Source organism: Pan paniscus, chromosome 9 (genome assembly GCF_029289425.2).
Source record: "Pan paniscus chromosome 9, NHGRI_mPanPan1-v2.0_pri, whole genome shotgun sequence".
Classification (NCBI taxonomy): Eukaryota; Metazoa; Chordata; class Mammalia; order Primates; family Hominidae; genus Pan; species Pan paniscus.
Window position 1 is genome coordinate 83745698 of NC_073258.2, and position 14007 is coordinate 83759704.

The 14007-nt window shown below is 39.8% G+C and overlaps 1 protein-coding gene and 1 long non-coding RNA gene across 9 annotated transcripts in view; one reads left to right on the forward strand and one right to left on the reverse strand.

Moving 5' to 3' along the window:
* LOC130540605 (uncharacterized) overlaps positions 1-9331 on the forward strand; it is a 40485-nt gene extending 31154 nt beyond the window's left edge. The window contains exon 3 of the long non-coding RNA XR_008954601.2: positions 3178-9331. This is a non-coding gene — a long non-coding RNA (uncharacterized LOC130540605). The remainder of the gene's footprint in view (positions 1-3177) is intronic.
* Positions 9332-10744: 1413 nt separating this feature from the next.
* Positions 10745-14007, reverse strand: part of PRCP (prolylcarboxypeptidase) — a 77153-nt gene continuing 73890 nt past the window's right edge. For 7 of the 8 annotated variants that reach the window (XM_055093771.1, XM_055093773.2, XM_055093772.2 and 4 more), the window contains exon 9: positions 10745-11500. In XM_055093771.1, coding sequence (XP_054949746.1) covers positions 11284-11500 — 217 coding nt within the window. In that variant the 3' untranslated portion in view covers positions 10745-11283. Of the gene's footprint in view, positions 11501-11551; positions 11978-14007 lie in introns of those variants that run through there. The other variant, XM_055093770.2, reaches the window with a different exon arrangement.

Genomic DNA, 14007 nt, shown 5'->3' on the forward strand with positions numbered 1-14007 from the left:
CTCCCTATAACCTTGTGACCTTCTTAGAAGTCAGAGACTGACTTACTCCTATCTGTATCTCCAGAACTGTGCATAACGCCCAGCATGTAAGTAGTCAATTACACATCTAGAAGAGTATTCTTCAAAGAACAAGATTTAGAACTTTAAAATAAAAATAAAAAGTGTGCAACATGTTATGTGATAATATTCTAGATTGGCTGGGGCACTTTTGTATTCATGTTCCCATTTTTATTTTGATTCTCACATGAATTAATATGTCAAGTATTATTATCTCTAGTTCACAAATGAGAGAGCAGAGGACCAGAAGAATTTGGTTTTGGGCCAAAGTTACAGAGGAGGTTGCAGAACTCAAACCTGTATCACTTTTATCCCCTCTTATGTTTCTCTTGCCCCCAAAGAGGAATAGCTAAACCACTCTTTTTTTTTTTTTTTTTTTTTTTTTTGAGATGGAGTTTCACTCTTGTTGCCCAGGCTGGAGTGCAATGGCACAATCTCGGCTCACCGCAACCTCCACCTCCCAGGTTCAAGCAATTCTCCTGCCTCAGCCTCCCAAGTAGCTGGGATTATAGGCATGCACCACCATGCCCAGCTAATTTTGTAATTTTTAGTAGAAACAGGGTTTCACCATGTTGATCAGGCTGGTCACTCTTAAAACTCAGGTGTAAGATTTTAAACATCGATAAGTGATCTGACACCCAGCACCTAATGAAAGCAGGTGCCCGGAAGGGGGACCCTTCTCTGAGATGCCATGCCCAATGGTGACCACAGTCCTCGCTTCTCAGGATGCCCTGGAGATAGCATGCCATGTGCTGTACATTTAGCCCTCAGCATTCAGAGGGGACATTGCTTTCTGTCAGTGCTTCAGACTCCTTCAGCTTTTCCTGTGCTTTTGTGCAGCTGACAAGGTGAAGCATACGGGTATCAAAAGCTGCAAACAGTCCCTACCTCTGGGGGCAGGCCTTTGCTAGGAGAAAGAACGGACCAATGGCTTCCCAGAGCATTGTTCAGCCACATTAGAGAAAGGATTAAGCAGATACATTCAGCTATTCTAACAGATTTTCTTTAAGCCTTGAATACGCCTCTCACACTCACTCAGATAATCACATTAGTTTTGTCATTAAAAGATCCCTTTTATAGAAAGTACCTAAACCGCTTAAACCACCCAGAGAGGTTGCATACATTATCAAACACCAAGACAAACAAAAGGGATTTTCTGTCCCACATCTCAGTTTTCCTTTTTCCCCAAAAAATTTGGGAAATTAAGGTAGAAATGATTTTGCCAAATGGTCAGTGGCTGCACAGCAACCCTCACTCCTTCCTTCCCTGGATAGTCCCTCTGCAATCAGAACTGGGAAGACTGGAAAACAACTTCAGCATTGAGGCTGGCAGAAAACAGTTTAGAATGAGATGAAGACAGCAAGGGCAAGGAGTGGGTAGAAAAGAGTTTCTTGCCTCTCTGCCACAGGAAATTGCATTTGGAACTGAAAAAGAGTAGAAAAGCACAGGACTTGGAATCAGGCAACTACCACTTACTAGATCTGTGGTCATGGTTGGGGAGAGAAGGGAGTCACTTCATTTATCTTGCCTCATGGTCCTCATTTATAAAATTGAGACAATATGTATTTCTCCTCTCACTCAGGGTGTTTGTGGGACTAAAATGAGTAAAGGTAAGCAGAAGAGTTCTGAGGTCTATAAAGTATGATTCAAGCATTAAAGGGGAGATTTTATTTGTTTCTTTTTTAAATAGGCCTCATGATAGAAGCTACGTGTTTTGGGGTTTGTTTTGCTTTGATTTTTCACAGTAATGTGTGGTGCCTAACTACTGGCATATAATGAGTGCTTAGCAACTTTTTCTCAATGAATAGTGTTTTACTGTCTTTCCCTCAAGTCCCCAACCATACTGCAAACTCTCATCCCTCAAATCGCAGTTTGAATGTTGCTTCTCCTTTAAAGCCTTCCTCAGAACTTTAGGAGGAGTTCATCACATCTGCATTCACACTCCCACAGCATCCTGAATGCAACACAGATTCTTAGCCCAATGTGTGTAATCATCTGACATTGTGACTGTCTTTCCCCATGAGCCTTGAGCTCCTTGAGAACACTGAGCTTTACCTTTAAACAGTTAAACTCCTTAACACTATACCTTCACAAAGTTGCCGTTGAATAAATGTTTGAGTGAATGAATTATAAGTAAACAAACAATCCAAAGAATTGGGGTTATTTGGCCTAGAAAAGAGGAAGTATCTCAAGAATCAGTCCCCAAAATTAAGTTTATTAAATTTGCAGATTAATGTCTACACTAGACATTGTGCTATTGTGCTGTTTAGAGGATAAAGTGTAAGGCTATTGAGTTAACAATCAGTTTTTCATTTCGTATGCAGGGTAAAACTTGAGGAAAGGGTCTCAAATTATGATGGGAAAAATTTAGGTTCGACTTAGTTAACATCGACACTATTGTCACTTGGGGCCAGTTAATTCTTTGTTACGGGGGAGCCGTCCTGTGCATTGTAAGATGTTCAGCATCATCCCTGGTCTGTATCAGGGATGTCGCTGGCACGCCCCCACCCCAGCTGTGACAACTAGAACCATCTCCAGCATTACCAGCTGTCCTCTAGGAGGCAAAATTGCTACAAATTGAGAACCACTGTTTTAGATCTAAAGAACAAACTCAGGTGAGGGTTCTGTGGCATCAGAAAAGGAGACGGAAGAGATGGTATATCTGAATGTAAGCTCCTTGAAGATAAAGCAGATGGGTGTTTTACTGATTTATATTTTACCTTCCATTTTGAAGGAAGGTAGATTGACCAAATGAACTGACATCATATGGTAACATATGAAATGTCTTCTGTTAACCGTAAAGGAGACTTCTGAAATAGGAATAATCTGATAGTTCTTTGATGATGAGAGGCCATTTATCAAATCATCTGGCTTCTTCCACTTCTGTAAATTTATTCAAGGACACTTACTGTACATTATCAGTGTCATGGCACTTCCTATTTATTTTTTTTATTATACTTTAAGTTCTAGGGTACATGTGCACAACATGCAGTTTGTTACATATGTATACATGTGCGTGTCATGGCACTTTCTATATCTCCTTAGCACACAGCTTCATTTAGAGTTTAGTATCTTGGAGTTATTGATTGACAGTTTTTTTTTTAACCTTTCTTTCTTTAGCTATGCACCTCTACATTTTAGAAGTTACAAAACAAAGAAAAACAGTTAACACCACTCCGCCAAATGAATAGAGGAAATTTAGTAAAGATGTCAACCTCTCTGTATTGGAAGAAGCTCCTGGTTGCTTGTCTTGACCCTGCCTCCCATCGCTGAGGAGTCTAGTTCACCTCTAAGCCAAGTAGGATGAGAGTATATTTGGTGTCTGAGCTCATTTTTGAATCTACTTCATTTGTGTTACCACACATTATTCCTTCCCCCTGTTCAACTATCTACTAAGACATTTAAACTGGCCAAGAAACATCTATCTAGCAAAATTTTGGCTGAGAGTGTTCCTCCAAATAGTATAGTCTATTTCTAAATTAAACCAGATTAGCAAAAATGTGTATACCTGTAATATAGTTCCTTTGTTCACTGTAAAATCATTGTTATACTCTGGTGTTATGACTTTCGTTTATACTGAAAGATTGTACAAGTATGAATACAATGAAATCTATAAATATGTGAAGAGAGATTAGAGCTCTCACTCATACTTTTCCCATTTCTGAGGTTCTTCCAGTAAGTTCTCGCATGGGCTTCTCCAGATTAATTGGTCTGTTTTTAATCTGCTGCACAGAGTAAACTGTTTAACTGCTTTTATTTTTGTTTTCTGCTAGAAAGCTTAGAGCCAGATTTTCTTAGCCCTCATCTTCAGAAAATATGTAGACTTCTATGGCAGTATTTCCCAACAGGTGTTCAGCAGAGCACTAGTTTCTCAAATGTTGCATTTAAAGAGTTTCAGATCAAATAAATTTGAGAAATGTCACATTCTTGTTAATTCACAATGAATGAAATGTTACATGAAAAAGGGTTCTGGATCAAATAAGTTTTGGGAAAAAAAACCTTAGTTTTGGAAAGTTTTTTTATTGTTTCACAATGTTTATAGCGTATTAAAGGTTTGAGAGATTTGGTAATAAAGTTAATCTGTTTAAACTTGTTTCAACCATTGCCCATGCTCAAATACTTTTGCTCATGGTATCCCTTTTTTATGTAACACCTGCTAACATCTGGCCTTAACAGCATTCTGCAGAATCCAGTTGATAAATCCCACCTTATGGTTTCTATTCCTAGATCCATTTTACATCTCTAACCCTTTTAAATCTCTTATGTCCCACTTGTGCTGTGTTCAATGTGTATCTGGTTTTTTTTTTGTTTTTGTGTGTGTGTGTGTGTGTGTGTTTTGAGATGGAGTCTTGCTCTGTCACCCAGGCTGGAGTGCAGTGGCGCGATCTCGGCTCGCTGCAACCTCTGCCTCCCAGGTTCAAGCAATTCTCCTGCCTCAGCCTCCCGAGTAGCTGGGACTACAGGCGCGTGCCACCATGCCTGGTTAATTTTTTGTATTTTTAGTAGAGATGAGGCTTCACCATGTTAGCCAGAATGGTCTCGATCTCCTGACCTCGTGATCCTCCAGCCTCAGCCTCCCAAAGTGCTGGGATTACAGGCATGAGCCACCATGCTCAGCCTCAGTGTGTATCTTTAGATCATCTGAAATCCTTTCAGAACAAAGTGTGACAAAAATACATGAATAACTAATAAACATGTTGAGCTGTATGACTTTGCGTTGGGATTCACTCAGGATGGTGGCAGAAATATTAAAGGGAAATATTAGGGAAAGTTATAGGGAATAGTCACGAACCTTTTTGGAAGGCCGAAAGGTTACATAGCTTCTAATAGTTGAACAGGCTGAAGGCAGCCAGTTCTTACCTTACAGCATTAGGTCATAGGGTAAATAGTAGGGACAATAGAGGCTTCCCCATTTAAGTCTGTTTACCTTACCTCCATTAACTAACCTTTGAACCAGATGGCCCTCTCCAAGGCGGTGTGGAGGTCTACCAGGAATATTGCCCCCTAATGGTATTTATTTTAAACCGCAGTACCTGAGCTTTAATCATTCGTGGAACTACTCTGTTAACCATGTTAATTATCCACAAGTGTGTGGACTCAAAGCTTCTGTTGTTAATTGTATACTAAATAAATGCCTGAAGTGCAAGCTGCTCAGGGCCGGCCACAGTAACAAACCTCTCTTGGTGTGTAGGCAGTTGGGCACTCAGCAGGACTGGCAAAACAGAATATCTGTGTGTCAGTGTACGTTTTATTCATCTGTCATTTAGGCCAGGGTCTGCAGGCAGAACCCCACAGCTAATGCCCTCTCGTGAGAAGCAATACCTCAAACTTAGGCAAGTAACTTTGAGTTCCTTGTTAAAGATGTTAGCCACATTAAACAAACACAGAGATAAATGATCCCAAGATTGCTTTCCAGGTCTGCTGTTGGAAGATTATATCTTTCCATTCCCATTACTAAAGATAGCAAAGTTTATTGGCACCAACCCCCCACCCCACCACATCCCTTTTTTTTTTTTTTAAGACAGGGTCTCTCTCTGTTGCCCAGGCTGGAGTGCAGTGGCATGATCATGGCCCACAGCAGCCTTGACCTCCCAGGTTCAAGTGATCCTCCCACTTCAGCCTCTTGGGTAGCTGGGACTACAGGCATGCACCACCATGCTCAACTAATCTTTTTAAAGAAATTTTTTGCAAGGCAATACATGATATGGCCCAGGCTGGTTTGGAACTCCTGGGCTCAAGTGATCCTCCTGCCTTGGCCTTCCAAAGTGCTGGGGTTATAGGTGTACGCTACCACACCCAGCCCCAACCCATTCTTTGACTCCTTGAATGGCTGTGTTCAATGTTCTGTTCCCACCTAACATCAAGGCAAAATTACATTCAACTACCTTGACAGAGAATTCCAGCCTGATAGAGTGGAAGAGGGAGCCCGGCACATGCAGTTCAAGTGAAGGTAAATCAGAAAGTCCAAGTTTCAGAGGTACTGAGTACTGGAGATCCCCTTTCCAAAATCCAGGGAAGCCAAGGGCACAAGGTTACATGGGCACATCAGAGCTCTGAAAGGTACATGGCTATAGAAAGAGATCAATAGAAATCTTGATCTTTCTGCCCTAAAATGTATTCATTAAATATAAATGTATGGAGGGCCTACTGAGTCCTGCCTGCCAGGACCTGTGCTAGACGCTGATCATTAGAAGGAATAAGATATAGTCCTTGTCTTCAGAGAGCTTGGTTTTCCTAAAAACAGGTTGAGAACACTAAGCAAAATATTATAACTTAGGATATGTATACCAACTTAGAGGTGGTCAGGTACTGTTTACAGTGCTAGAAAAGAAGACAGACAATCCCCACCTTGGTGGAGTTTACATTCTAGCAGACACACTAAGTGTAAGCCTGGTTCTGTGAGAGCACAGACAAGGAATTACTTCCTTTAGGAAAGCTGGGAGAGACTTCAGAGGGAAGGTAGTCAAATTGTTCCAGGCTTTAAATGATGCACAGCAGTTTACCAGTAAAAAAAATATTGGAGGTTGGTGCTGAGAAAGGAATTTTAGACAGAAGAGCAGTATTTCAGAATTATGAGAAGTTTGGTATACCTGAAGTGCAGGGTTATTAGGAAAGTGAAGGGTGGCAGTAAAAATGGGAAATGAGTCCAGACAGGTAATTTAAGGAAAGGCTGTAGTGGGGCTCAAGTGGTGTCTTGGATCAGTCGAGTCCTATGCAGAGGAATTAGGATGTTTCAGTATTTCTTTAAAAAGTATCAGGTTAAGGACAGTACACTATGAGCTCCTGAAGTATGTTTCTCAAACATTAGCTCCTTGAGCTCATGCTCTGATTGCCATCTACTCACCATGACTCTCCAACACACACTAAGTCAAATTCCATTGACTTTCCTTACTAAATCTTTCTCCAATTTTTCCATTCTCCTCATCTCCATCTCTACCACTCTAGTCAAACCTACCTTCTTCTCTTAACTTGACAACTGTGACTGGGGTCTCCTACCTTACTTGCTTGTCCCCTACAATGCCTACTCTACTCTATAGCCAGAGTAGTCCTTTTAAATGAAAATCTGTTCGTGTCACTCCCCCGATTAAAGCCAATCAAAGGTTTTTCATCCGTATAATTCTACTTGAATGAGCATTCCCCCTGCCCATGTCTCCATATTCATCTTATGTCACATTCTCTGTGGTTGTTTGCCTTCCCATTGCAGGGGCCTTCTTTCAGTTCCTTGAATATGCTACACTCAGGGCTTTTGCACGTGTCATTTACTCCACTCCTCTTCCTAGTATAGTTCCCATTCATCGTTTAGATCACAGCTAAAATGTAACATCTCAAAAAGGCACTGCTATTCCCCCAGACTACCTTACATTGTCTAAATGCTAAACATTTAACATTTAGTGTTATGAAGAGTTGGGGCCATTAGATTAGAACATTTAGCAATTAATCTCTATTTTCCTGTTAGATTGCAATTAATGTCCTAATAAGCTCAACTCTTCGTAACATTTATAATTGTACCAATTCATTGTATAACTTGACATTTCGTGTCTTTCTCCCAGCAGAACACAAACCTTATTAAATTAGGTGCTGTGTTTGCTTTTTCGCCATTGCATTTTTCAGGTTTTAGACCAATGCCTTATGCCTAGGAGATGCTCTGTTAAGAATAGAAAAATCTGGCCAGGCGCGGTGGCTCACGCCTGTAATTCCAACACTTTGGGAGGCCGAGGCGGGCGGATCACGAGGTCAGGAAATCGAGATCATCCTTGCTAACACGGTGAAACCCCGTCTCTACTAAAAAAAAAACCAAAAAACAAAAAATTAGCCGGGTGTGGTGGTGGGCACCTGTAGTCCCAGCTACTCCGGGGGCTGAGGCAGGAGAATGGCGTGAACCTGGGAGGCGGAGCTTGCAGTGAGCCGAGATCGCGCCACTGCCCTCCAGCCTGGGCAACAGAGCGAGACTCCGTCTCCAAAAAAAAAAGTTGTATTCTCAATCACCATTTCGGAGAGTCACATACTATTTACAGATAAACAAAGCAACTATTTAACTTCATTTGTCCCATTATTTTCCACACTTGCTCAACTATAGGTTTAAGTCTTTCTACTACACAAGTTATTGGCATTTTGTTGGATACCTGTGCTCCAAGAAACACTGTGTGATAGATGTCATGTGATTGAGTTGCCTGAACTGCTTCCCCAATCCTAAGAAGTACACCTTTGTAACCATGTTTTCATGGCCCTGTTCTTTCCTAACCACCTGAGAGTTGTGCATTTGTGAGGTATTGCTCCCTCAGAGGGTCGAGGACACCATTCTAAGAAGTCATTATGGGCCTTGTGCGAGTAGAGAAAAGTAAGCTGGTCTGTAGAGGGAGAATAAAGCAGTCACAGGAAGAGATGCATTAGGCAGGGCTCCCACACTCAAATGAGTCAGGCAGGATGACAGAAGTAAGATAACTGAATTCAAATTCAAATTCCAGATTCTTTCAACTAGGGGCTCTCAAAAGTGTGATGCTCCAGCATCACCTGGGAACTTGTTAGAAATGCACCTTCCCAAGATCCACCCCAAGACATGTTAGAAACTCTGGGATGGGGCTCAGCAATCAGCATTTTTACAAGCCCTTTTGGGTAATTCTGATGCACGCTTTAGACTGCCTATCGAACTGTAGACATCTGACGAACAAATCCAAACCACAGTCTGACAATGGGTCACCTCTGTTGAAAGTGAAACAGAACACAGCAGTACTGATTTTTAACGACTTTCCAGACCCTAGTTCTAGTTCCCCATGATTCCTGGTAACCCAAGTCCTGGAGCTGATCTGGCAGTTTCAAAACATTTCTTTTCCTTAAGCTGGTTTTGTGGGCTTTTGTTGCTTGAATCCAAACAAAAATAAAACTGTACCAGTAAAATGAAGCAAACAAAATCTGCCAAAAAGGAGCCCAAGTTCTGCCCCAGTTTTGCCAAAAAGGAGCTGTGAGGCCTTAGATAAGTTCCTTCTCTCTAAGCTACAATTCTATCCCTTACAAAATGATGCAGTTGAACTGGATATCTCAGGGGCCTTCGCCCTCTACTATGCTGGCTTAGACACTGGCTCCTCTGGATAACCTCTTGGCGCTACAGATTCCTTATGAAGGTTCTCCTAAGTTTCTTTAGTTCTACCCATTGACTCCAGGCAGTTAAAGTAACAAAAACAGAAAATAAAAAGCACCCAATTCTTTCTAAGCTCTTGGGAGCTGAAAAAAATAAAAATAGAAAGCACTCAAGTCTCCATGTCTCTCTTTCCCTGTCAGTAAAAAGTGCAGTTTTATTAGAGGGATGCTTTAAATCATAAGGCTTATCTGACACTCCAATTCTTTTTCATGTTAAAATTAAGCCTTAGCATATTATAATTATACTCACTTCAATTAAGGCTGCTATCTATATTCCTAAAATGCATACAGTAATAGGATACAATTATGCTTGCCAAAAAATTCTATTTTTTGCAGTTTGTTTCTTCAGAATAATGTAACTCATCCAAATAATCAACATCAAATAAAATGGCAAAGTATTTTAAAGATTCTACACAAGGGAAAAACCCTAAAATCGTAAAATAAATTGTAAGAATATCCTCTATTAAGCCCATAAACCCTGCATTATATAATTTCTTAGTTGACAAAGAATAAAAACTAGTATTGTTTTGGCCCTTAAATTCCCACCCAAATCGATTGTTCTCTGATGCTGAAACAAAATAGTTACCAAATGCTTTGATAAACAACTCATTACAATGAGAACTGAAGGCTCCCAAAATAAGACAAAGATTTTCCTGTATCTCCCAGGTGCCAGGGAAAGTAAAGGAAATATTTCAGCTTTCCATCCCAAGAATGAACTCTATATATGCCCTTTAAAAAAAAATGCCATAAAAATGATCAAGCTCAAGGTACAGTTTTTTAAAAGCAGAAAATGTTCCCAAGGCAGGGTGAAGAAAAAAAAAATTATTGAGAGAAAATGAAAAGAAACAAGGAGGAAGAAATCTTTCAACAGAGTAGAAACTGTTAGTCTCTCTCTCTCTGTCTCTCTGTGTCCCTGAAAGGTTTTGATCCAACCCTATTTGTTATCCTAGAAAAGCTCTCTGAAGAAAGGTCTCAGTGTAAGAACTGCTTGAAAGAAGCCAACCCCTTGGAAATAGGAATGGCTTGGCCATTTATTAATGTCAAATATGCTGCCTGCATGAATTAGTCAGCTTGTCTTTTGGAAGTCATACAGAAAAGTTCTTGTGCACCTGCCTGTTAGTGTCTAACACTTCTGGTTTTAATGACAGCAGTAACAACTATCAGAAAATAAAATTTTAAAAATTTAAAAGCTGAATATTACTATATTCTACTTTTGGAATAGCTGATTCATCAATTTTTAAAGGCTTCTTACTGAAATATAATTAGTGACTACAGCATAAAGCTTGCTCAGATTTAAAAAGACAAAACAGAGTCATTTTCCTAAACTGGCAGAATTCAACCAAATTAAAACTGACCTTAGAAACAAAGAGAAATGGAGCAGAAAAAGGCCAGATTTCTTACTGGCAGTACCACAGTGGCCAACATCCCAGAACTAAGAAAAGCTGCCAAGTGGAAGAGAAAAAATTAAAGGACTTTCCAAAAACAGCTAAGCCCAGTGCACACAGCATTCCCATCAGCCGTCGAAGTGAGCTTCAGAAGCAACACACAGGTATAAGGTCCAGCTGTATTATTTATTTACAGCACAGTTCAAAGTCATTAAATCCAGTACAAAAGAAATGGCTCTCACTTCCTGGATTGGCACCAGACATCCTACCAGCTGCAATTACATCATTTTTTATCTATCTTCTGCTTTTACTTTGTGTAGGGTAGGGATGGGGACTTACAAATGGGCCAAAGACACTTCAACCTCAAAACCAAAGAGAAATCTCTGCTTGCAGAGATACAAAGAAAGTAACTCTCCCTCTTATGAAAAGCAATCAGGAACTCTACTCCAGTTATGAGGGCCACTGATGGTGTGGGAGAGCTATCAAGAAGATTCTTCCTAGACGTGGTGCAAAGACAGTGAGAACCCAGGAAATCACATTCATGGGACACTTGCTCTTACCGTCATCACCCTCTATTCTATCTCAACCTTGGCCCCATCAAATCTAATGATAAACAAAAGAAGGTAATTACATGTAGAAAATCAAAGTGAATGGGAATGTGGTGGTGTGAACATAAAAGAAGAAATTGAAAACAATCAAAAGTTTCTCAGTGCTGCTTTCCCGCACTGTCATAGAAATCTCTGATCCAATTCTTCATATGTCTAACTTCCAAGGAGCGGGCTAACAGCACAGACGTAGGATCTAAGGCATTCTTGGTGCGGAGATCTAAGTGGTGGGCCCCCTCTGAGATGGTGACTGCAACCAGAGTGTCTGTGATATCCTTAGTTACTCCACCTCCTGACCAGGGGTCTAGTTCACCATTGCTGCAAGTGAAAAAAAGAAGAAAAAATAAAGTTGTTAGTTTTTCATGTTAACACTCAGATAAGCTAGAAGAAACCTATTATATGTTTAACACCTAAAATTATAAACTTGTAACCTGGGGGATTTGATCTGAGGATCTAATTTATCATATGGAGAGATACTTCATACTGGAGTTTTGCAATATTCATGCAACCAGGTGCAAAAAAAGAACCAGAGATAATTGAAGGAGGTGTTCCCACAAATCAACCTAGACTGTACTGGGATATGAAATTTAGAAACCTGAATTTCAATCCTGATTTCATTATTCAAAAGTTATACAATGCAAGTTACCTGACTCAGTTTCCTCATCTGTAAAATGGAGATAACATGCCAGGCGCAGTGGCTCATGCCTGTAATCTTTGCTCTTTGGGAGGCCAAGATGGTGAATCGCTTAAGCCCAGGAGTTCAAAACAAGCCTGGGCAACATGGTGAAACTCCGTCTTCTCGAGGGAGGGAAGAAGGGAGAAAGGGAGAAAGAAGAAAGGGAAGAAAGAAGAAAGGGAGGGAGGGAGGGAGGAAAGGAGAAGGCTGCATTTTTTATCCAATACAGTACAGTACTTTGGGAAACAGGATGGTAGATCTAAAAAATGTCACCAGGATCTGGAATCCGAAAATTTGGGCATTACACGAAAATCTTCATTTTACATTAGCTTTAAAGTTAAGGAAATGCTACTAGGTTTTTAGTCTCAGCTGGTTCACACAACACAATTCAGAATAATGTAAAGAGAATCAGTCACTGAAACTGAGTATCTAGTTTCACTGAGTAAAAAATCCAATACAACCACAGACAGCATCCCTAATAATATTTCTGAACAGTTTTGTTGAGATATAATTCATCTACCACAGAATTCGTCCATCTAAAACACATAATTCAATGGTTTTTAGTATACTCAGAGTTGTGCAACCAGCACCACAATCCATTTTAGAACATTTTCATCACCCCAAATAGAAACCCATACTCATTAGCAGTCACTCCCCATCTTCCTGCCTTGCTCTCAGCCTCAGGAAACCATGAATCTATTTTCTGAATCTATAGATTTGCCTATTCTGGACATTTCATGCAAATGGAATTAAATAGTAGGCGGTCTTTTGTAACTGGTCTCTTTCACTCAGCGTAATGTTTTCAAGTTTCACCCATGTTGTGGCATGAATAAGTACATGTTCCTTTTTATTGCCAAATAATATTTCATTTATGGATACATCATATTTTAGTTATCTCTTCATCATTTGATGCACGTTTGTATTGTTTCCACTTTTTGGCTAATGAGTATTGCTCCTTTGAACATTCACATACAAGTTTTTGTGTGGATGCATGATTTCACTTCTCTTAGGCATATACTTAGGAATTTCTAGGATATACAGTAACAACCTATTGATTAGCTACCAGACTACTTTCCAAAGGGACTACACCATTTTATATTCCCAGGAGCAACATTTGAGGGTTCCACTTTCTCTACATCTTCAACACTTATTATTATCTGTCTATTTTAGACATCCTAGGCTAGTAAGTATTAAATGGTATTTCACTGTGGTTTTAATTTGCATTTCCCAAGAGACTGATGGTATTTAAACATCTTATGTGCTGATTGGCCATTTTTATATCTTCTTTGGGAAAATGCCTAGTCATATCTTTGTTCATTTTTTAACTAGGGTTATATATCTTTTTATTTTTGAGTGAGAGCTCACACTCTCTTAACTTGTGTGTTGTAGAGTAACAAAGGCATGAGCTTTGGGATCAGACACACTTTGGTTCCAATTTCAGGTCTGCCTCTCATCTGCCTAATCTCACGGAAACAGATTCCTTAGGGAAAAAACTGGCACTGAAATACCTGGATCTAAATACTCAGCCCATTGCAAGCATTAGATCATTTTCCCCTTGCATGGCACTCTTGGCATATCTTTACCCACATACCACTTGAAATTACTTATAGAACATTTTTATGTGTGTCCTAATATTTGTTTAATGCAAACTCCGTTTTGCTGGTATTGTTTACAAAGCCTTATCTATTCTAGATACAAGTCCCTTATCAAATATATGACTTACAAATATTTTCTCCCATCCTGTGGACTATCTTCTAACTTTCTTGATAGTATCATTTGCAGCACAAGTTTTTCATTTTCATGAAGTCGATTTATCTATTTTTTCTCATTGTTTATGTTTTTGGTATGGTATCCAAGAAACTGGTGTCTAACCCACGGTCATGAAGATTTATTCCTATGTTTTCCTCTATGAGATTTATCATTTTAGCTCTTATATTTAAGCCTTTGATCTATTCTGAGTTCATTTTTTTGTTATAGTATGAAATAGGGAGCCAACCTCATTCTTCTGCATGCGGATCTCCAGTTTTCCCAGCATCATTTGTTGAAAAAACTATTCTTTTCTCAATGAATTGTCTTGCTACTTTTGTTAAAAATCAATATGCCATACATATAAGGTTTGACTTCTGGACACTCGATTCTCTTCCACTTG